The sequence below is a fragment of the Hydra vulgaris genome, chromosome 09, assembly GCF_038396675.1.
Source record: "Hydra vulgaris chromosome 09, alternate assembly HydraT2T_AEP".
Taxonomy (NCBI): Eukaryota; Metazoa; Cnidaria; class Hydrozoa; order Anthoathecata; family Hydridae; genus Hydra; species Hydra vulgaris.
In genome coordinates, this window is record NC_088928.1 from 50,357,556 (window position 1) to 50,381,486 (window position 23,931).

Here is a 23,931-nt window from a genome sequence, read left to right on the forward strand (position 1 = left end):
AATAGATAATAATAAATAAAGCACATATTATTAACATATTAAAAACCATAGAATATTGTTAAAAAATTTAAATGACAGTTAAAATATATTTCTTATTTACAAATAAAATAAAATCAAATGAAATTAAGATTTAAGTTTTTATTTTGTGAAGCCAACCTTTCTAAAGGGTTGTCCATAAATTATGTCAGACTACAAAACTTATTTCTAAAAAGTTACAATGTTATGACGAGGGGGTGGTAGGGGGCCAAAAATAGTCAAAAATTGCATGATGTAATTTGTGAACAAACTCTAATAGAAACGTCTAGCAACAAAAAAAAGTTTGTCAATTATTCTAATATAAATTTATTAACTAAAGTTACTAATAAAATAATTTGCAACTATTTTTTCAGTAGTTTAGTCCATATATATATTAAAAATATGTAAACCATATATATAATAAAAATATAAAAAGCTAATAATAAATAATTTTTATCACAATTTCATTATGCATATATTACATTTTATATTCATAACTTGACCTGGAGGTACCTTCACAGTGTGTATACACTGTGTTAATAATTTTAAAAAATTTTCAGACTGCTAATAAAGATGTCAACTTGCTAATAAAGATGTCAACTCTATAGCTACAAAAAATTTTTCAATTTATGCTGTAGAATTAATTCCTTACCTATTTATTTGTGCTCTTTGAACATTGAGACCCCTGTTTAATCAATTCAAGAAATCAATATAATTTTGTTTTCTGATATGAAATTTTCTAATTACTGTTTAGTTAAGAATTGACTTTGCCAGCATATATTGCTGTTAAAGCTAAATTCTTCCGCTTACTTATTTTAAAAATCTTTTATCAGTAGTGATGTTTAACTTTTAATAAAAGCCTACAAAATGTAGTTATGATTTTTCTTCTGCAAAAGCATTGTTAAGAATTCTTTGCCTAATCATATGATCTAGTTCTATTTTTTTCTGTATGAAAAGATTGTGGTTACACCAGTCATCTGTAACTTCTTTGATACCATTTTTTTTCTTTGTATTTATTTTGTTTTTTGTTATATGAACAGCAGAATGTATATTCCATTAAAAAAAAAAAAAAAAAAAAACATTTTTTTTTAAGTTACTGAACTGGTTTTTAGCCAATCTATCTTATGTTATATCAATTTTTACAAAACAAAGAAAAGCTGATATTCAAGTTCAAAAAATATTTAATTATTATATAAAATTACATAAATTAGGTCTTAAATTACCTTAAACTGACTTCGCTTAGTGAGTCCAAATAATCGTATTTTTACGTTATCCAGGTAATCGAGTATTTATTTTTTTAATTACCCGGGTATCCGGGTAAAGGAAAAAAAATTTACCCACACCATGTTGTGTTAATTAAATTTAAAATAAAATGCAACAATTTTAGTTTTAAATCTATTTTTTATTTAAAAAATAATACTTTAAAAATACAAGTTTGTCAACCGTTTCCATTTTCAACTGATTTCGGGTTTTTGTGACAAAAGCTGAAGCTACCGAAAAAACTCTTTCACTTACTGTTGACGTTGGTTGTATTGTCAATAATGCTGTAAAAAGTTTTCCAATTGAGTCACCTCGTTTTGAACAATCTTTCTCCCACACCTTCATTTCTTTTTCCAATGTGGATTTTCTCTCATTATTTTCTTTCGGAACAGTCATAATTAATTCAATTGTTTTTGGAGTTCATCATAATTTGAAACCAAACCATTATTTGAAATTATTTCTTCATTTTCAATTGTTAACTCTGTATCCATCTGTGTGTTTGTAGGATCTTCATTGAACAGCCTTTTGAAGGTTTCTTTAGCCAATAAATGAATAGAACTTTTTTTTAAATAAGTAAAATGGCAGGTAATCTCTGGTTTAGGATAATTTCCAGATTGTAAAAAACGCAAGAGTGATACAACATCCTCATTTCGTCTTTCTTCAATTCTTTTCTTCAAAGCAGTGAACATTTCCATGGCTAACTGTGTATTTGTTTCTTTTAGTTTGTTTAGCAAAAAAATGCATACTCCTTCAGCTTTTAAAAGATTATTATTATCTTTACTGAGCTCTTTAACAGCAAGCTCAACCGGTTGTAAAACATGTGATATTTCTTCTAAAACTTTGATATTTTTTTGTGAACATTTTTGCTGACCTAATTCCATTAGAGCCTTTTGTATACTATCGTATATTTTTATGAAAGGATTTACCACTGGTATTATTGAGTTCCATCTTGTTTTGCAATCGAGTAGCAATCGTAACTTTTTGCCTTCTTGATCTATTTTATGCTTTTCAAGAACACTGCTTCGAACTGAAGAATATTTGTAAAATTTAATAATTTTTCGTGTTTCATCAAGAATTTTGCCAATGTCTTCACGAAAGATTGGTAATTGTCTAACTAAATCATTTTGGAAATTTAAGTTACCATCAAAAGCAAATGCATCAGCTACCTCATCATTTTGTTCGGTAGTTTCAACACAATCATCATCTGCTAAATTTTCATCAATTACCGCATCATCATTCGTAATTAAACTCCCACTTTTTTTATAAAATACATCAAGTACAGCAAGATGTATAGCATGGTTGTAGCATAACTGAGAAAATGGTAAAATATTTTTCCCATATTTTACCATGACTGATGCTCCATCATGTGTGGATCTGACGATATCATTATCCATTTCAATTCGATAATCTTTAAGTTTTGCTTTTACCAAATCGATAGTGGCATTTGAATCACAAGAACCTATTATTGCAGATAGACCCAAGACTACAGGTGGCTTTGTTGCTGAATGAAGAGTGATATTCATGAACCTTCTAACGTTTATATCACTCCATTCATAGACAGTAATACTGAATCTCTCTCCAGATTTTTTTTGCTCTAATAACAACGCCATTAATTCTTCTTTTTTTTCTTTATAAAAATCCATTATATATTTCATTACCGTTGTTTCACTTTTTGGCATTTTATAATTATAACTTGCTACGAAACCCCTAATGGCTTCAGATGAAGTAATTCCTTTTATGCTAAATCCATCTTTTGTCGCACATTTGGCCAATATTTCATTCAATGATTCTCGACTTATGAAATTGATTATTCCATTTCCAACTGATTTTGTGTTTTTCGAAGAAGACGCATCAGTTTCATTTGTGTCGCCCAAATTTCTTTTTTGTAAAGATATGCTATGTAATTTTAAATGATTAATCATTCCAGTAGTATTAGATCCCGGACGTTGAATTATAGATTTGCATATGTTACAAACTGACTCCGATTTCTCTTTTTTTGTAAAATATTTCCATACCTCTGGTATATGTAAATAAATCACTAAAATAAAAAATCACAACATAAAAATTGAAAATTGAAATTTATACGTATTTAAATATGCATTTATTACTTGAAATTTAGTACATTTTACTCAAAACACTTCACTTACCAAAGGCAGCTATATATATTAGAAAATTAAGTATTTATTTTATTTATTTCACAAATTTTTTTAAAAATATTTCACTTTCTTGCAAATTTTACGTCGTACAACTTCAAATTACAAATGTTATTTATTTTATGTAACTTAGTTAAAAAAAAACTTTTGAAACTTAGTTAAAAATCAACGGTTGCTAAGCAACTTTATTATAGAAGTAAAAGAAGAAAAAACGGTAGAATACCGATACTCGATTGATTAATAGTTAAATGAATGTGCAATATTTACATTTTTTTGTTTAAATATTATACTCGATACTCGAAAAAAATATTCCGAGTAGTCGACTACTCGGAACTTGCTTATAAAGTATCAATTACTCGGGTAATCGATAATCGTAATTGGATTCCCTAACTTCGCTGTTTAAGGTAATTTAAGACCTAATTTATGTAATTGATCGACAGATAAACATATATCAGCTAGACACAGCTACAAATCTTTCATTTAAATGCCAAGTGTGTTTTTTTGTTTGTTATTAAAATGACTTACATATATTTCATGAATAAGCTTTCCTTACTACTGATTTGAAGGTGAACAAGATTGTTAAATAGCTATGTTTGTTATATACTTAACTTCCTATGACATTAATCTGGCTTGATTTGAAGCTATTGGAAATCTTAATTTAATAGTATCTTAACTTGTTCCTAATTGCTTCTGCCTTAAAATACTTACCTTAGAAATTAAGTAATCATCAATGCATCCCAAACTATTATTTATAAGAAAAGCAAGTTTAGCACTCAGTGCAGGCAAACTTATTCCAAATCGTGATTCAGTTGGAGCTAAATCTTCCTTAATACTTTTTTTGAATAAAATTAAGAACAATATCAAGATACTGCTAAAGATACAGTTTATCTTATTATCTCTATTATTATAAGTATCTAAACATCTATTTGTCTCCTCAAATTTTTCACTAACCAACAATGTTGCCTTATAGACGCTTATAACCTTTAGATTTTTTTTTTACTTCACTTTTTATTTTGCAAAATATTTTTTGCGCAACATTTTTTTAACAAGCAATCTTTTCTGCTGATTGAGAATATTTACAGCTTTTTGTCTACTTTTTAAAAGTTTTGTTTTATCTTTTAAGATAATATCTTTACAGCTTTTTTGATTTTCATCAAATATATCCTTCTCTTTTAAAAACTACATTTTTTCCCAAATGGTTTTTTTGTTTTTTGTCAACAATCTTGTCTCTAAATAGCAAATCAAAAATAGAATAATTCATTCAAGATATTCTAACATAAAAATTTATATCTTGATATTTCAAATCGTGAAAGTATATTACTATGTTATTAAGTTAATTTAAATTTGGACTGAAATGTAAATTTATAAGCATTTTACTATAATATAGTAAACATCTGATATGCGGGTCAGTATTTTCTTCAAAGGACACACGGTAAATTTTTTTTACCATGAGACAGCCTTTTATTTCAATACATTAGGCCATAAAAGAAATCACCAAGTAGATATGAAGTTATATTAATTGTATGGTAAATTAACACATTAAATGTTTGGAAAATTAACACTTAGCATAATTTCTGTAATATAGTTTCCTTAATAAGTGTTATGAGTTATATATTATGTGTTAAATATTATTATAAATATATATATTATGTGTTAAATATTATTTCAATTCTTTTTCCAACATGAAAAAATTCACAATTTTTTTTTCGATTCCCCCTAACTATACATTATGACTTCAAAAATATATAAATATCTAAAATCATATGGATCAACCTATAAATAACACTCATGGTATTTTTAAACTATTTGTAAGTGTCCCTGCCTCTACCATAATTGCAAAAGTTTGAATTTTTTGCAATTATGGTAAGGGACTGTTGGTACCAAATTTTCATCTGCACTGATGGGGGAGTTTTTTTTTGTTTCGGAAAAAGGTATTAATATTTTATGTTAATACAAGTAAAAGTTTATCTTTTGCAACTATGCCATTTCCGAGAAATTAAAATATGGTTTTTAATCATACCCCTAATATATATTATATATATATATATATATATATATATATATATATATATATATATATATATATATATATATATATATATATATATATATGTATATATATTTGTAGATGCATTCGATGTGAACTTTATGGATGATGTGGGGCAAACTTTGCTTAACTGGGCATCAGCGTTTGGAACATTAGAAATGGTAAATTTGAATTATGTTTGTTCATTTAACGCTAAATAGTTTTATATTACACTAAAATTATATTTATTTTTTTAAATTATAATTTTTAAAAATGTTTTTATTTACTATACTCACCCCCTAAGGTTGAGAAAATTACTATAGTTGAGGAGGCTGTTAAGGAAATTTAAAATAATAACAAAATAATTTTATTATTAAAAATTTTTTATCATTTAAATTTTAAATACAAGCATTTAAATAAAATAAATATTCAAAATAATAAACCAGTTAATCTATATTTTAAATTATATTTCGTTATTACAAAATTTTTCCTGGCAGGTTGAGTATCTTTGTGAGAAAGGTTCTGATGTGAATCGTGGACAGAGATCATCTTCATTGCATTATGCTGCCTGTTTTGGAAGACCTGCAGTAGCCAAAGTATTTTTTTAAATAATGCATTGCATGACTATTTGTGCTCCGTAAAAATGTTTTATTAAAATAAATTAATAGATTGTAAATTAAATTAAATGTTTAATGTTATAAGTTTGATAAGTTAATTATGTGGGTAAATATTTTTTTATTTTTTATGTTATGTTTACAAAACATTATACATACAGGTTCTTCTAAAATACGGTGCAAATCCTGAGTTACGCGAAGAAGATGGAAAAACACCTTTGGATAAAGCTCGTGAAAGAAACGATGAAGGACATAAAGAAGTTGTGAGAATACTTCAAACTCCTGGTGTGTTTTTTTCCAATTTATTTAAGAGAAGGCTTGTTTAAAATTGATTTTTTAATTCAATCAATCTAATAGTTTATTCAGTTTTAATAGTAATATGTTTGCTCTCAGTTAATTAGTAATTCACAAAAATAAATTCATTTGCCTACCAAAATATTTAGATGGTAAACATTAAAGTTATAATTTATAGTATAAATTTGGTTTTTTAAAGTTTATTTATAAAAAAGTTGTTAATGTTGATAAAAAAAATTGTTAATTAATGTAGGTTCCATTATATATTTTAAAATCGCAATATTTAAAAACATTTTTAAAAAGATATCATTTTCCAATATGTGATATAAGGGGTGGTTATCACTATTTGATAAAGTTGATTTTAGTGTTCCAAAACTTTCTTTTTTAGTTATAATTTGTCTTATATCTTATGTTGATTACCATAATATGCTTATTATAATATTAATAATGAGTTTTCAGTAGTTTATGTAAAATTAAGTTTGATGGAAGCAATTAAATTGCATACTTGGTTTTTCAGTTTGACCGTTTAAAAAGGAAAAAAGAACTCTAAATTTTTATTTGTTACCATGTAACATTTTTATGTTTTATTAAATATTTTAATTTTCTGTTACTAATGGTTGATGCAGTTGTTCAAAAAGTGTGTTGCATATCTGTTTATCATTTAAGTAAATAAAAGAAATAAAACATGAAAGTTATTAGTGTTACATATATTTTGTATAAAAGTTACACAATTATTTGGTAAAGCTTTAGAATCAAAATAAATATAAGCTTTCATGACAGAGTTGACCTATCTTACTAAAAAAAGAAATGGAAATTTCATTGGAAAAAAAAATTATTATTGACTTTTAAATAATTTTTTATTTTAAAACTTTCATTTTTAAATTTTACTGTTGTCTTTACAGAAATGACACTATATTTTAAAAAATTACCAGTAGAAATCATTTGTAACATAAGCGTTAAACGTTAAAACGCAAATAATTATTCTGAAGTTTTTAGCAGTGCTTTAACCATACTTAAATTTCACGTAAATAAACTTCTTTGTTTTGATTTTTTTTTTGCATTAGTTCAACCACAGCTTTTTTTCAATTTGTTTTTAATAAAAATGTTTTTATTAAAAAATTGTTTTTGAAATGTTATTAGGTTTTTTTTTTGAGACCCAGGTTATGTTTACATAATTTGAAAAGCTTTCATTTTAGTGATATGACCCAATATTCAAGAGAAAATCAAGAAAGATTTAAAAATCACTAAGATTAGTTTTTTGTTGTGCCCACAAACATTATATAAATAAATGCTTTAAAATGCCTCCTTATTTCTAAAGCTTCATGTGTTTTCATTTGTTCCTCTAAAATTAAAATGAAATTAAATATGGAGTATATGGTAAAGTTAATGTATTATAGGGAAGAGTATACACGCATAATCCAAAAAGAACTATTAGATCAATTTACTGCATATATGTTTTCATTTTGATTTCTAAAGTAACAGTAAATGATAGCAAACTTTATACCTTATTTTAGTTTAATAATCATTTTTTTACCAGAATATCTTCAGTACATTTTAAATTATAAAAAATAAAAACGCTCAATTGGGATCAAGGGTGCATGCCAGTATGCTCCCTTGATCCTACCTATATGCACCCTTGATCCTATGCATGTATACTTAAAACAAATTCAAATTTATACCATGAATATGTAAGAATTGTTTATAAGTCTATAATAAAAACCAATGAAGTTATTAGATTTATCCTGCTATTAGAAAGAAGAACTAAACAAAATCAATAAAAAAATAATTATTTTTTCACTGTTTTCCTAGTGGTTAATAATATGAAATTACTTCATTACTATATCCTGAAGTAGAAATACAAGACAATTTATTTTAGTGTTGTGATTTTCATGTATTGTCCCTGTTACTGCTGTTTAAAATTTTTTTTTCATTACTTTCAAAATGAAGTTTTCTTTTTCTTCTCATGAAGATTTTATTTTGGGTTTCATGCTTTTTTTTTGACTAAGATTTTTTTGAAGCCTATACATTATTTAGTTCATTTTGAATGAACTATATAAGAGTGTCTGTCAGTATTCAAGTGCACTGATGCTTATGTCCTTTATGGGACTTCTTTGATCCAGCTTTTGGAAATGGCCTAACTTTTTCTAGACTTACTTGATGAGAGATATTAATAGAAATATTAGATAGCTGACTCCCAGGGCCAGATATTTTCGAAAGCTGAAAAGGCAGTACACTACAAGCTGAACCTGATGACAGACTTGACCCCAACAACTAGTTAAAAACTGGAGCATTAACAATAGGCCATTTTTTTAGCTAAATCTAAACACACTATTTAAACATGGCTCTTATGGTTGTCAAGAAGTAAAAGCTTATTAGCTGGCGAACATTTCACATTTTTAATAAAATGTTTTATTCTAAAAATGTTGCAGCATTCATTCAATTATATGGGTTTGCAACCCTAACACATCCAGGTTTACCACCATGGGAAATTAAAAATCAAGGGATTGAGTTTCCCATTACATTAACTTCACTACAGACTGTTACTAAAATCCATCTTTTTGCCGAAGTTATCCTTCCAACTTGCTTATCTCCTTTACTAGCAGTTACTTTAACTGGCTTTTAAACAGTTATGAGTTGATGAGACACATCAACATTATAAATGTTTTGTAGCTTAAACTTGTCTCGTAGACAAATATCTCTTAGATGAAAAGTTATAGGTGATAGATAGGTGAAAAATTATTAAAAAATATATTCCTATAACTGGAGCTTAACACATAAGTTTTTAATTTTATTTAAAAAATTACGTGTTCAAATCATTTTAACACAAATCATATGATTTAGTAAATAAATATAAAAAATTTCTTACACATTGTTTTAAAGTATTGTTTTAAACTAATTGTAGCAATATGAACAACATAAAACAATAAATAAGTTAAATTAAAATCAATTTTTTACTAAATATTTGAGCACTTATATAAAAATAGATAAAAAGACAGTTTTAAAGCAAAAAAAATATTGTCAAAAAGTTTTTTAAATGTAAATATTATTTGCTCCTTAACTTATGTATCAAATATTTAAAGTATAATAAAATTTTGTTTTCACAATTTTATTTATTACTTGCCTTCTTTGTTCTCAATATTAAAAATGATATCAAAATTTTTGTATTATTTAATAATTCTAAATTCAACCCTTAACTTCATTTTAAATAGAGTTAAGGGTTGAATTTACAATTGTTAAATGATACAAAATTTGCACATAAATAATTTATGTGCAAATTTTGCATAAATACAATTAGAACATATTGTAAAACAATAAAATTTACTTGTAAATGTATGATAAACATATTATTTCTTTCTAGGTGAATGGATAGGTTCATCAATTGCTAAACAAAATAAAAATGGAGCAACAACAGAAGATGCTAGTTTATCAAAAGAAAAATTTTCTGCTGTTGAGACTTTAGGATTAGAAGAAAAGATTAAAGGTGACCCTGAAATGGCACCTGTTTATATGAAGAAATTAGTTCCTGTCTTTGCTTCAACTTACCAGAATACTTTAGTATTATCAATAAAAAAAGCAACATTATCAGTATTAAGGAAAATAATTAACTTTATACCTTCATCTCTAATGGCAGAAGTAGCATCAGGAAATGTTGCTGCACAATTAACTGACGTTGTAGCAACAGCACTTTCTATTGAGGTAATTTTTACTCACATAATTGATTAAAACCTTTTTAGTTTTAAATTACAACAGTTTATATAATTATATATAATTATATTTAGCAGTGATTGATCAAGTATTAATTTGATCCTTGATTAATCAAAAATATTATTGCAGAAAGACTTTTTCAAGTTGTTTATTTTTAATATTCAAGGGTGATGATGAAGGTCACATCACTGCTTTTTACTGTGTTCAAGATATGATGAGCAAAGGAGAAGGAATATTTCTTATTCATTTTGTAAGGCTTGGTGTATTACAAAAAATAACTGAAATTGCAAGTGAGTTGGATAATCAACATCAAGAGCAACTAATTGATTCAAATGTGTCTAAAATAGTAAGCTATTTTCTAAATAATAAGCTAGTAAGTATTTTTTAAATATGCATAATATAATTTATTGTTAAAATGGCATAATTAAACTTTGCATAAATTATTTCAGAAGAACCCAATTGCAAATGATCATTTTTTTTATTTATGTAGGCATTTATATTTTGCATAGCATTTACTGTAGTTTTGTGTTTTTAATTTCTATTGCAGTGTACATTTTCTAATTTTATTTATAAAGGTTGAACCAACTATTCCACTTGAGGATGCAGTAAAACTGCAGCATAGTCATGCATACCACTGGCATGAATGGTGTATAGCAAAAGGTCGTGACTGCCTTTATTTATGGAGTGATTTTTGTGCAATAGAGTTATCTAATGGTAGTAATGGGTGGTTTAGATTTGTCCTTGACAACAAGCTTGCAACAATGTATTCTAGTGGCAGTCCTGAAGTTGGCTCAAGCACCTCAGAAAGCAGAACTGAGTTTCTAGATAAATTACAAAAAGTTAGAAGCGCTATACCGTCTACTGTTGTTAGTCAGCCAATTCTATCTAAAGTAGGAGTTCCTGCTATAACAGTTGGCAACTGGACATTATCTTGTCAGGTGGATAATCAGTTAAATATTGTTAACACTGATGGCCAGCAAACCACTATTCTGAAAGAAGATCTTCCTGGTTTTTTGTTTGAATCTAATCGTGGAACAAAACATACTTTCACAGCTGAAACATCATTGGGTAAATTTTAAATTTTTATTATAATTTCAAATCTTTATTATAATCTTAAATTTTTATTATAATTTTAAATCTTTATTATAATTTTTTTATTTCGATTAGTAAATGTTATTTAATTTAAATATGTGAGTTTATAATATAATGATGATTTTTTTTTTCTTGATTCTTGAACCATTGCACACAGGTCCTGAGGATCTGTGCACAGGAATTAAAAAATGTAAAGGATGACTTGAAATTTTTATTGAATACCAATTTTAGTTGTTGTTGTAATGCTCCTTTTTATTTCTTGTTATTATTTCTTCTGGACACATTAATGATGCCAAACAAAGAAGTTACATTAAAAAGTACAATTGATGCATTTCGTATGTCCAATTTTCAATAGTTTATTCATTATAAATACTCATCGTGTAATTCATGTTTGACTCAAACAACGCTAAGATCTCATAGCATAATAGAAGTTTAACTGAACAATTTTTTTATGGAAAACCTTTAAACTATTAGCAGTGTTCAAAACATATGGATATATGTTTCATATGTGTATATTATCATCATATATGCAATTAGCAACATCTAAAATCACACCAAGGAGAACACTCCAGTTTCATACACTATAAAAATTTTACAATTTGTCAAGTTGCATTGTAATATCACACACATGTTGCAATTTTTTTTTTAAAGTACTTTTATACTTTCCCTAGTACCTGTTTTATCTATGGTGGATAGCATAAACAGTATTTAAAATTACACCCTATGTATATATATATATATATATATATATATATATATATATATATATATATATATATATATATATATATATATATATATATATATATATATATATATATATATATATATATATATATATATATATATATATATATATATATATATATATATATATATTAGGGTGGTGGTAAAAACAACTTATTCTAAAAATGTCAGCTGACAACCCCTAAATGTGTTTTATATAATAAAATAATACTGGATTAAAAAAATTTTTGAATAAAAAATATTTTTACGGGTGCCACAAGGCCCTTATACATCAAACAGGTTCCTATTATTATTAAAAAAAAAGTTTTTCAAAAGTATATCATGTTGGGTCTCAAAAGAAGCAAAATTTTATAAAAATTCTAAAAATAACAATTGTTTTATAAAAAAACTATTATTTAATATTTTTTTGAAATTATAATTAAAAAAAATTAACTTTTTTCATTTTTAGTTTAAAAGGTCATTTTTTTTGCAATAAACTATAAAATAACAATTTTTTTTTAAAAATAATTGTTATTTTTGAAATTTTTGTAAAATTTTGCTTCTTTTGAGACCCAACATGACATACTTTTGAAAAACTTTTTTTTTTATAATATTAGGAACCTGTTTGATGTGTAAGGGCCTTGTGGCTCCCGTAAAAATATTTTTTATTCAAAAAATTTTTAAATCCAGTATTATTTTATTATATAAAACACATTTAGGGGTTGTCAGCTGACATTTTTAAAATAAGTTGTTTTTACCACCACCCTAATATATATATATATATATATATATATATATATATATATATATATATATATATATATATATATATATATATATATATATATATATATATATATATATATATATATATATATATATATATATATATATATATATATATATAAGAAGCAGAAAGAATATTTTTAAGAAGCAGCAGTATATATGTATATAGGATGTATACCAATTTTGAGGTCTGTGCTAGCCTCTGTAAGGGTCACACAAAATCAGATTTTTTGGCATTTTAGAGAAAAAGGGGTATAAACAACTTTTATATATAATTGTTTTATTTTGTTTTATTTTATATAATTGTAATGATTTAGATATACTACAAAAATGTTCTACTAAAATACTGGTATTTTTTCAGAATAAAGAATACAAGGTGTTAAATAAGGGATATAAGCTTTAAAATGCTTTTTGTTCATATATTACCTTTTTTAAGCAAAGAAACAAAACTTTTAGAAATAAAAAAAATAGAATGAAAAGTTTTTATAGGCTATAAAAAAAATGTATATTTTTATAAATGTCTTATTTCCATTGTGCTTTCCAATCAAATTTAGGCATTTTTTCCCTGGACTACACCAGGTTTATTACAAGTTTGTGACGTTTTTCGTAGCCATATCTATTTTCTGATGCCTTTGTGACTACTTCAACTATTCTTTCCATATTCTGACTATGACAAGGATACTTTGGGATACTTAATGGACTGTCATTGGCTTTCAAAACATCTTTATTTGAATAATCATTCAGTAAAGGCGATGAATGAACTTCCTTGATGTCCCAATTTATTAATTCACAGTAATCTTTGGCTCCAAGATTTAATGTTGTAGAAAAATTAAAATGTTTATTGGATTCGCTAGTATTCCCGGATTTAGGTATCCATTGAATGGCTGTAGTTCTAACTTGTTTTCTTTCATCACTTATCATTGCCAATAAAATATTCTCTGGGTTAGAAAAATATAAGTTTTTCTTCGAAACTTGCTCCATTACCTCCTTATATTTTACATCAATAACTGCATTTTTAATTAATTAAACAAGATACCAAAAATTTTGAGTGCCATTGATTGCCAAATTTGATTTGATTTGGAACCATCCTAGTGCATAGCATTGCACAATTATTGTAACCAAGTCAATAAGTTCTTTTGTTGGCTTTTCTGTAGAAATGTATAAACGTAGAATATGATTTGCTCTTGTGAGCCACCAAGTATGATGAATGTTTCTGGGAGAATTTTTAGAGATTTTATTTGAAACATCTTCTGATTAAATAAATAAACAGATACTGTAAAGATATTTTTGATCTAAACTTAATTCACTAAAGATATTATCTGGAATTAAATGAAAAGAACCAATGATTTTTTTTGAAAGAAACTACTGCTAAAGTAGTTAAGTCCTCTTTTATTTTTTTACCAATTTCTCCTTTAAATGATCTGGGGCCAGAAGTTTTTTCATCAATCAATTTAAATACATGTTTAAAGGGAAGTTCATTTAAATGTAGTTGACAAATGAACCACTGCATTGGTCTATCGAATTCTGTTTCAATTAATTTTATCACCACTCCAAATTTCCCAGTATTCACTACAGTTGCATCACATAATAGGGCATTTAAAGAACTGCTGCTGCCAGTTTCAAATATTAAATGGAGAATTTCATTAGCAATGCAGTTAGAAGTTCCATTATCAGGTGTTAGATGATCTATATAGTTGCTGCCTGGTTCTCTAACAATTGTAATTGTTCTTCTTTTATTATCCCTGCAGTTGCTGTTGTATTGTCTTTTCTTCCATCAAAACCAATACATTGTAATTTCAAATTTTCGCATTTTCTCACATTTATATTTTTTTGTCCAACACGAAGTCTTTCTCCTTCTATGTCTGCAACACGATACCGATCTGCTATAACTGCTAGTTCATTGTAATGAAACCTATTTTGATTACATTTTTTTAAGACATCAGGTTCGTATAGTTTGATTCATTATTAGATTAGATTCATATTCATTGTTAGATTCATCTAGTATGATATTATCCTCAGATTCATAAAAATTGTCATCTGTAATTTATCAATCAATGTCTTTCTCAACATTTTTATGTGTATTTAACTGTTTTTGCCTTGTTACAATTTTTTTTTTCTAGTTTCAGTTTTCTTTAAAGTAGATGTGGAGTCATCAAGTAGTCCAAGTTGATTTGTGCGTTTCTTTTGCCCAACCAACGCATCCCACTCTTTTATTGGCACTTTAAAAGTACATCTGCATTTCTCTCTTTCTACTCCTAAATCATAACAATTACATGAACATATATCGAACATGTTGTCAAAAGCTTTCAATTTGTCATAAAAATTAGCATTTCTTTTAAGTCTTGAAGTTTTATTTGAACTGGATGCTTTTTCCATTAATCTACATACTTTTGAGAATACTCCCTCTGTTTCGATTGTTGGAAAACTGATTTTATGCCAAATATTTTCAATTTCAGTGGTAACTAATCTGTAACATTTATGAGCCTTGATCCTTTGCCTTGAGCATCTTTATTTCTACGAACATAATAGCAATATTTCACAGCATCTCTTTTTATAGGAATTATTGCAGTTGGAATTTTAGAACCTTGTCCAAATGTAAAAACTTTATTTAAGGCATTAAGTTAATTCTGAAATGGAGCAACAATTTTTTTTTTTTTTTTTTTGCCTAAAGTTCTTTTGTTAAAAGAATGTATACCCAAAAAAAAAAAAATTTTTTTTTACAAAATTTTTTTTTTCGGAAAAATTAGGGTGTGTGGTGAACTCTAGAAATGTGTAAAAAAAAAAAAATTTAGTCTGCGTAGTTAATTATACTAATTCAAAAACTCCACATATTGCTGCATGTCAAAATTTTAAAAAAAGTATGGTTTTGACCCGCCCTAATATATATATATATATATATATATATATATATAGATATATATATATAGTATATATATATGTAATATATATATAATATATATATATATATATAATATATATATAATATATATATATATAATATATATATATATATATATATATATATATATATATATATATATATATATATATATATATAAATAAATACATATATATATATATATATTAATATATATATATATATATATATAAATATATATATATATATATATATATATATATATATATATATAAATAAATACATATATATATATATATATATATATTAATATATATATATATATATAAATATATATATATATATATATATATATATATATATATATATATATATAAATATATAAATATATATATATATATTAAAGGTCCTGATTTCGCATACTCCTGGAATAATAAATCAGGGAAAAAGTTTCAGTCAAAAAAAGCCCAAACTCGAATGAAGCTTGTGTTAATGGCTCACAACATCTATTGCAAGTACTTTAAAAATGCAGATATGACACCGCATGGCTCTATTGCAACACTGAATAAGATCAGCAAGATTTTGAACGATTCTCTGATGTTAAATGAGGTAAGATTATTTGTTCTTTTTTTTTTTTTTAAATTGAAATATATGTATTATTATTTTTGTTATCTTTTTAATCAACATAGATTTAACAAACATACTCATATATAGAAACAGATATACTAGATATATGGTTTTTTAAAATAAATCTTATAATACTTTTTGTTACTTGCAGTAATTATAATTATTTATAATTATTTTAATTGTTATAATTATTTTCAGAATTCAAATGATAGCTACAAAGAGATTCTTCACAAGTGTTTACAAGAACTTTTAACATTACTTCAGGACGAACCTATGCTTTCTGCTTATGAAATTCAAACTAGTGGCCTAGTCACTGCTTTAAACAATTGCTTAAACAGGGTTTGATATTTCTCATTTTATTTTTGTAAGGTTGTGAAACATTCAGGTAACCCAACCTATTCAAAGTATTTTAGCTGAAAATTGCATAAATGAAGTGAATGTGAATGTAGAATAAACTAAAATAACTAAATAAGTTACTCATGAGTTTATTTAAACTTATTTTTTAAACATATTGTTCATAAGTATTATATTACAGCATGGGCTAACAAATATAAGATATTTATTTTTTACCAAAACCAGCTAATAGCTTGCCATATTAAGTTTTTTTTTTAGCGAACTTTTTAAATTTTTATCTGCTTCTCTCTACAGTTGAAATCTTTTAATTCAAATTACAATTTTTCTATAACTTGAAATATCTGTTAAATCGAACCAATTCTGCAGTTTCTTTGATTTTTAGGATTGAACTACTATAATTGGAAAACATTTAGAACATATTTTGACACCCTTTGAGAATTAAAAATACACAAGTTCAACTATATTTGGAAATAAAATAAACATTGGAAATAAAATAAACATTTGTTGATGTTACTTTACATTATTGTACTAGTAATGTAGTTTTAAAGAAAGTTTTACCTTTTTTAATAGTTCATATCTATTTTCAGAAAATTGTCACGCGTTGTCCAGAAAATGTTGGTCGTATGTTTCATGGATGTTCAGACCTCTAACGGACATCTCCCGGACTAGTCATGCCCACTGGGGGGTGCATCCTTAAGTTTTAGAAAATTTGCATCTTTTTTTTTTCATATTAGTTTCACTATGAAAACTATGATAAAATATACAATTTTTTCACTTTTTTAAGTGGTCACACTTATTTAAAAGTTGACTAAGGTTGATTTTGTAACTGTTAACAAGTTTTCTAACAAGTTTTATTTATTTTCTAACAGATTATTTTCTGGACAAATTTTTTTTGCAGCGTGACGATGTTTAACAAAGCAATAATTTTACATTAGGGGAGAATTGGGGGTCTAAAATTAACTTTTTGTGATTGTGGATTGTTGTTAGGACTTTCCAAGTAGAAACTTAAAATTATTAGCTTATTCTTCTGTAGGCATAAGATAGCATTTTTTTGTATTTTATTAACAATTGTGGTTATAAATAAAGTGGATCTTTGTTGCAATGATCTACTGTAATACTAAAATAAACATCCTTTTCATCAATTGTTTTTGACATTTAACAGATCTCTCTTTTAATATATATATATATATATATATATATATATATATATATATATATATATATATATATATATATATATATGTATATATATATATTGACATCTGATTTGCAAGTAATTGGGCTGTCTTGTAATTTTAATTAAGCTAAGATATCATTTCTCTTGGATGCCTAATGTAAACCTTCTTTTTTTGCTAACCTCTCTATCTCAGTTGTTTCTGTCACTGATTTCGACTGAATATTATATTTTTAAATTTTTTAACAATGAAATACACTTCTAAATATTTCTAAATTACATGAATCTTGATTTCACAATGGTTTGGATAAGCAATCTATTGTTAAATTAAATTAAATCATTATTATTATCAAAGTAGAATCTATGGTAAATATTTTTCTTTTAATTTATCAATAAAATATTCAATCATTATATCCAGAAGGAATTTTTGTAATTGACAGTAAATTTCCGAAGCTGATTGCAATGAGTGATTAAAATTGCCTGATTAAAAACGTAATACATCAGTTATTCCATTATTGTATCTTTTTCCAAACCCATAATACTTTCTTATTTTCTGTTGAAGAAATACAGCTAAATTTTGAAAAACTATATTTGCAAGTATCCAAGTTTTTTAATGCATATATATGAAATACTTCTACTACTACTGGGCAGTCAATCTTATTTAATGAAAATTTCCAAAAAATTTATTGTTGACTTCATTACAAATAAATACAAAAACAATCCTGAGTAAAAGCAATTTTGTATGATAAAATTTGTGAACTACTGGAAGATTTCTAAATAGGTTTATTGATTTGTATACTAGTTTATGACTTATTTACTAGTTTGTCACTTCTTGTTGCAATATTTTTATTTTAATTGGTCTAAATTTAGTTTACAAAGTTATTAGAAAAGTTTTTTCTAGCAAAGTAAATCAAAAGGAAATTTTTACACTCGAGATAAAAATTATTTTTGTTTAAACCTAACTTTTATTCATTTTAATTCAAAGTTATCCAATCAAAATTTAAATTGCATAGTTTTAACATAAAGTTGCATAACTTTACACACAAAGATCATGCTCCAAAGGTTTCTAAGTTTTTATATTATTAAAATGTTAAAAATTGAAGTAGATGGTCAATCACAAAAATATAGCAAAGACTGCATTGCTTTCTGAACTTTAAAAAAAAAATTATGAATAACTGATTAAACAAAAAATATAGAATTTTAGATCTTCCCCCCCCCCCTCCCCTCTATATATGGAAATAAATGAACTTAAAAATATCAAAAGAATGCTCAGTTTTAAATTATTAAAATTAAATTATTAAAATAAAATATCCACAAGTAAAAGCATATTCAAAAGCATCTTATTTTGCACTTATTTGTTCAAAGTTGAAATTTAAAAAAGTTTGCTGCTCTCCTGTTTACAGCAATAAAATTGTTTTACTAAAACCTTTTTATTCTTTATAATTTTTTGTTTTTTAAATATATTTTTTTATGCTTTATTTCAAGCTGTATCAAAAAATGAAATAACATGTAACACTTGTATTTTATTTTTACACTATGGCAAATTAGAGTTTAGGCAGATTTATTAAAGTGCCTGAACCAGTGTCAAAGTTGACCATGTCACTAATCGACAAGCAAAAAATAAAAAATAAGCAGTTTTCTTAACTATAATGGTTTCCTAGTTTTTAGAGAGATGGTTATATTAAAAATATGTATTAAATATTAAAAAAACTAGCTTCAGTTAAATACTGATTAAAAAACTAAAACAAATCTTTTGAAACCATGAAATGTTGTAAACAAGTTATAAACAAAATCTCCTCAATAATATCTCTCAAAAAAAATGTGTTTATTGTTTTGAATTTATCTTGTTTATAAGCTTTTAGCACCTAAGTTCAACACAATGCTTTGCAGATCTTTTCTTTGTAATTCTTTGTAAATCTTTTTTTAAGTTTAATGCAATGATATTTTGTTATTTTGAACACAATTTTTATTATTTTTTATACTTTTTTTTTCTCACTTAATTAGGCACTTTCTACTACAACATTTCTTAAAGAAAACTCAAGTGTTGTGGATACATTCAAACAAGTTTTTTTTGCTGATTTAAATAACAGGTTTAAATTTTAATTGTATATTTTTATATTTTGATTAAATTACCTAGTTATTTAGTTTGGTACATATATAACAATGTATGCTCACACAATTTTTTTACACTCAATAACATAGAAATAATTGTGTTAGTCCTGCTGTAATACTTGTGAAGAAGTTAATAATGGTGTTAGAGTCCTCTGAAAAACTCCCTGTTGTAACATATGAAAGCATTGGTGGTGGATCATGTTTGCAGGTATTTTCATTTTATGTTTGCTTTAATTTTGATAGGAAAAAAACAAACTAAATTTTCGAAGTCCAAATTGTTAATTTTAAAGAATAAAAATTTTAAATTGGAAATTATTTTTTTTTGTAAATTTAGATTTTATTACGGCGCCTTCGATTTAAACTTGATTGTGGAAGTCATTCAATAAATTTAATCGACAAGTCAGGCCGATACATCAAAATGGAACCTTTAACTACTGTTAAAGAGGTTGAAAAATTTCTGAACAAAATGGTATTTTATATATTTTTTTAATTATTTAAAATTTGAAGTTCAAATACTTTTTATTTCATTGATCATAATTTGTAAAAAAACTTTTTAATAAATTTTTTTTTTTTGTTAGGTTGCAAAACAGTGGTTTGATTTTGAGCGACAATCATATTCTTTTGTCAAGCAACTCAAAGAAAGTTCATCTCCTATTATATTTGAATATGAAAATGATTTTGATGAAAATGGAATTATCTATTGGCTAGGGACAAATGGAAAGTATGTTTTTGATGAAATTTTTTAGTTGACTTTTATTACCTATTTAGGTTTTCTGATTGTTAATTGTTAATTTTTTAGGTCTGTGAAGGAATGGGTCAATCCGGGATCTCATAATATTGTTTTAATTAGCTCATCAGAAGGCAAAGATCTTCCTTATGGCCATCTTGAAAATATAATTGGCAGAGATTCTGCACCAGTTAACTGTCATACAAATGATGACAAGTAAATATAAATTAAAAAAAAAAAGTTAATTGGTTTTTTTTTTTTTTTATTTTTTTTTTTTTTTACATATAAAGCTTTGTTTTCAGGGCAGCATGGTTTTCTATTGACCTAGGAGTTCATGTTATCCCTACAGCCTATACCTTACGTCATGCTCGAGGATATGGGAGGTAGTTTTATATATTTTTAGCTTTTATAAAAAATAAAACTTCAATAAATGAAGTAATAAATTTAAATAATTCTTATATAAGATAGATTTTATTATTTTATATAAGATTTTATTATTTTATACAGATTTTATTATTTTATATAGATTTTGTTATTTTACATAAGAAGTATTTTGAATTTTTTAGGTGACATTAACACATGAACAATAAACCCTAAACATGTTTAAACACATAAATACATTGATAACAACCCATTTACACATTATTAATAACACATAAACACTTAAATGGCACACATGAAAACATTGCATGAAAAATATGTTTTAAAAATATGTTGTTGCTAAAAATGTATGATTTTATAAAAACTATATTATAAAATATGTTGTTGCTAAGAGAGCTAAGATTTTGTAAAATTATTTTTATATTGTTTAAAAATATGTTATATATGTATAAAAATAGAAAGTATCACATACTAATTACTATCAAGTTCTAAATAATGAAAATAAAAGCCAAGTATTATGATTCATAAGCATAAATAAATGCAAAAATGTAGATGTGTCAAAATTCGAAGGGGAGTGTCTCAACAAACCTGAAATACTTGAAAGTTTGAAAGACGTTGAGAGCAAAAAAGCAACAAAGCAAGCTAAAAAACAACATAAGCTTAGCTCTAATGGCGAATAGCAAATAAACCAAGCAACCAATTTAAACCAAGCAATCCAAAAAGTTTTAGGCGAAGCTTCAGCAAGTGTAAATATGGAATGGTACCAGTGTGAAAATTCAAATGACAAGGTTTGGCTATGCAAACATGCATACCAAAGCGATACATAAAAGACGCTGAGTTTTATTGCACCAAAAGGTGCCGCACAACTGAAAACTCAACTCAACCTCTTCTACCTCTAAACCACTCAACATCATTACAAGAATAAAAAGTTTATTTTATTTGGTTGATTTTTTAATTGTTATTATTTATTGTTTTTTTAAATGTTATTATTGATTGCTTTTTGTTTTTTTGATAAAGTGTTGTTTTAATTACACATATATTTGGGTATTTCATTCTCCACAAATGTCAGCAAAGAATGGAATAAATTTTTTTTCCATAAAATAAAGTTTCATAAAAAACTTAAGTAAATAGTTAACTATTCCATTTGACCCCATTTTACTCTATATTTTTTAGCAAATGTTTTTGCTAGATTTTTTTCAAGTAAATTAGTAATTTTTAGATATTAATAATCTTAATTTTCTATTTAAATAATTGTTGAAGTAAATTAAAATATAAGCTTATGTTTTAATACCACTGTTGTTTTTATTTAATAGTTAGAGTTTTTATTCAAAGCGGATTATGTTAAATAACTCAATCGTTATTATTTGTATTATCTTTTTTTCTTCTGTCATATAAGTATGAAGAATAATGCTATCTTATGATCTTATCTTTTAAACAAACAATGGCTCTACCTTACTAGTAACTGACAGATAGTTCATTTTTAACCCATTAGAAATCTGTAAAAAAATTAACAGCAGGTACACCTATTGTTGAAAAGATATAAAAAAGAAATAAAAAACATGCACATTTTTTTAATCAAAATTATAGTTTTCATTTATTGTTATTATAAGTTTTTTTATTATTTTCATTGTTGATATATTATATTATATTATTCATATTATATTATTTTTATTAAAATTATTGCTATTATTGCTCATTTAAAATCAATTTTAAAGAATTTTAACACCTTTAAAGAAGCACAATAATATTATTTATGTATTTCATGTCAATATTGTATGTTTTTAGAAATGTTGAAAAAGTCAATACTCTTCAGATTTTCCAGTTTTGTTATTAACCCTGTTTTCATAAGAAATCATATACTTTGTTAATATTGTACATATTTTTTAATTTCATAGATCTGCTCTTCGTAATTGGCTGTTTCAAGTATCAAAAGATGGTGTCTCCTGGTTGACTTTAAAAAAGCATGAAAATGATGAAAGTCTAAAAGAACCAGGGTAACATTTTATTTATAAAAAAAAATTCTAGTCATTAATTATAGCATAGAAATAGTATTTATCTGTACTAAAATTAAGGTATAGTAAGTATAAAATTATTGACTTGTAGTCAATAAAAAATTACCCAACATACTTAGTAAAGATTTTCCCCAAGAGATTGTTTAAAAGATATGTTTAGACTCAATGAACAAATAGAAATTTTAATACATATTTTTTATATTTCATATTTAAGAAATATTTTTATATATTGTGCAATATAAACTTATTTTTCAATACATATATATATTAGGGATATGACTTTTTAATTTTTTTTCAAATAAAATGTTTCCTGTATCATAAATCGATGAACTTTTACCTAAAATCATGAAAAAAGGCCCAAATAGCTTTCTGCAACAAAAAAAGGTCACCCCCAAAATAAAAATTTGATTTACCATTTTTATACATTCATTTTTGACCGATGTTTTAATCTTAAGCTTAATTCTCAGCTTAATTCTATTTATTTCATTATTTTGTTATGAATTTATAAATATAACGCCACACGTTACCATGGCAACGAAACGGCCGTGTGCCGGCAAATACTTGGAATTGTTATGTGATGACGTCATTGTGTTACCACGGTGATATAGACGACAGTAACAGACTGTAGAAGATTATAGAACTTAGTAGAACATTCTGGAAGCTCTAAATAATTATATAAGCGAGCTGCTGTCAGAGCTCAGTGTTGATAATGTGAATAGTTCTATGAAGTACTCTGCGTGTAACTGAGCTAATAAGGAACTACTGTAGCGAACTAAAGACGCTGTAAGTGTACGAAGTATAAGTAGTTGTAGCATTATCGTTAGGATACGGACTGGATTATCGAACTGTTATCAACATTGACTGGATTATCGAACTATAATCTGATTACTATACAGTTAAAGTATTTTATTAATTAAACGACTTTATTAAACGGATATTTACGCTCAGCTATCCGTAAAGTCGTAACAATATTATATGATGTCTCACAAGAAAAG

At 25.4% G+C, this 23,931-nt stretch overlaps 1 protein-coding gene across 2 annotated transcripts in view; it reads left to right on the top strand.

Moving 5' to 3' along the window:
• Positions 1-23,931, top strand: part of LOC101239940 (E3 ubiquitin-protein ligase HECTD1) — a 72,311-nt gene that overhangs the window by 18,823 nt on the left and 29,557 nt on the right. The window contains exons 6-20 of one of the 2 annotated variants that reach the window (XM_065805991.1): positions 5,557-5,636; positions 5,952-6,050; positions 6,230-6,353; positions 9,721-10,058; positions 10,234-10,413; positions 10,643-11,135; positions 15,956-16,158; positions 16,375-16,515; positions 19,709-19,794; positions 19,907-20,024; positions 20,151-20,285; positions 20,395-20,537; positions 20,616-20,759; positions 20,846-20,926; positions 22,820-22,918. In XM_065805991.1, coding sequence (XP_065662063.1) covers positions 5,557-5,636; positions 5,952-6,050; positions 6,230-6,353; positions 9,721-10,058; positions 10,234-10,413; positions 10,643-11,135; positions 15,956-16,158; positions 16,375-16,515; positions 19,709-19,794; positions 19,907-20,024; positions 20,151-20,285; positions 20,395-20,537; positions 20,616-20,759; positions 20,846-20,926; positions 22,820-22,918 — 2,464 coding nt within the window. The remainder of the gene's footprint in view (positions 1-5,556; positions 5,637-5,951; positions 6,051-6,229; positions 6,354-9,720; positions 10,059-10,233; positions 10,414-10,642; positions 11,136-15,955; positions 16,159-16,374; positions 16,516-19,708; positions 19,795-19,906; positions 20,025-20,150; positions 20,286-20,394; positions 20,538-20,615; positions 20,760-20,845; positions 20,927-22,819; positions 22,919-23,931) is intronic. The other variant, XM_065805992.1, reaches the window with a different exon arrangement.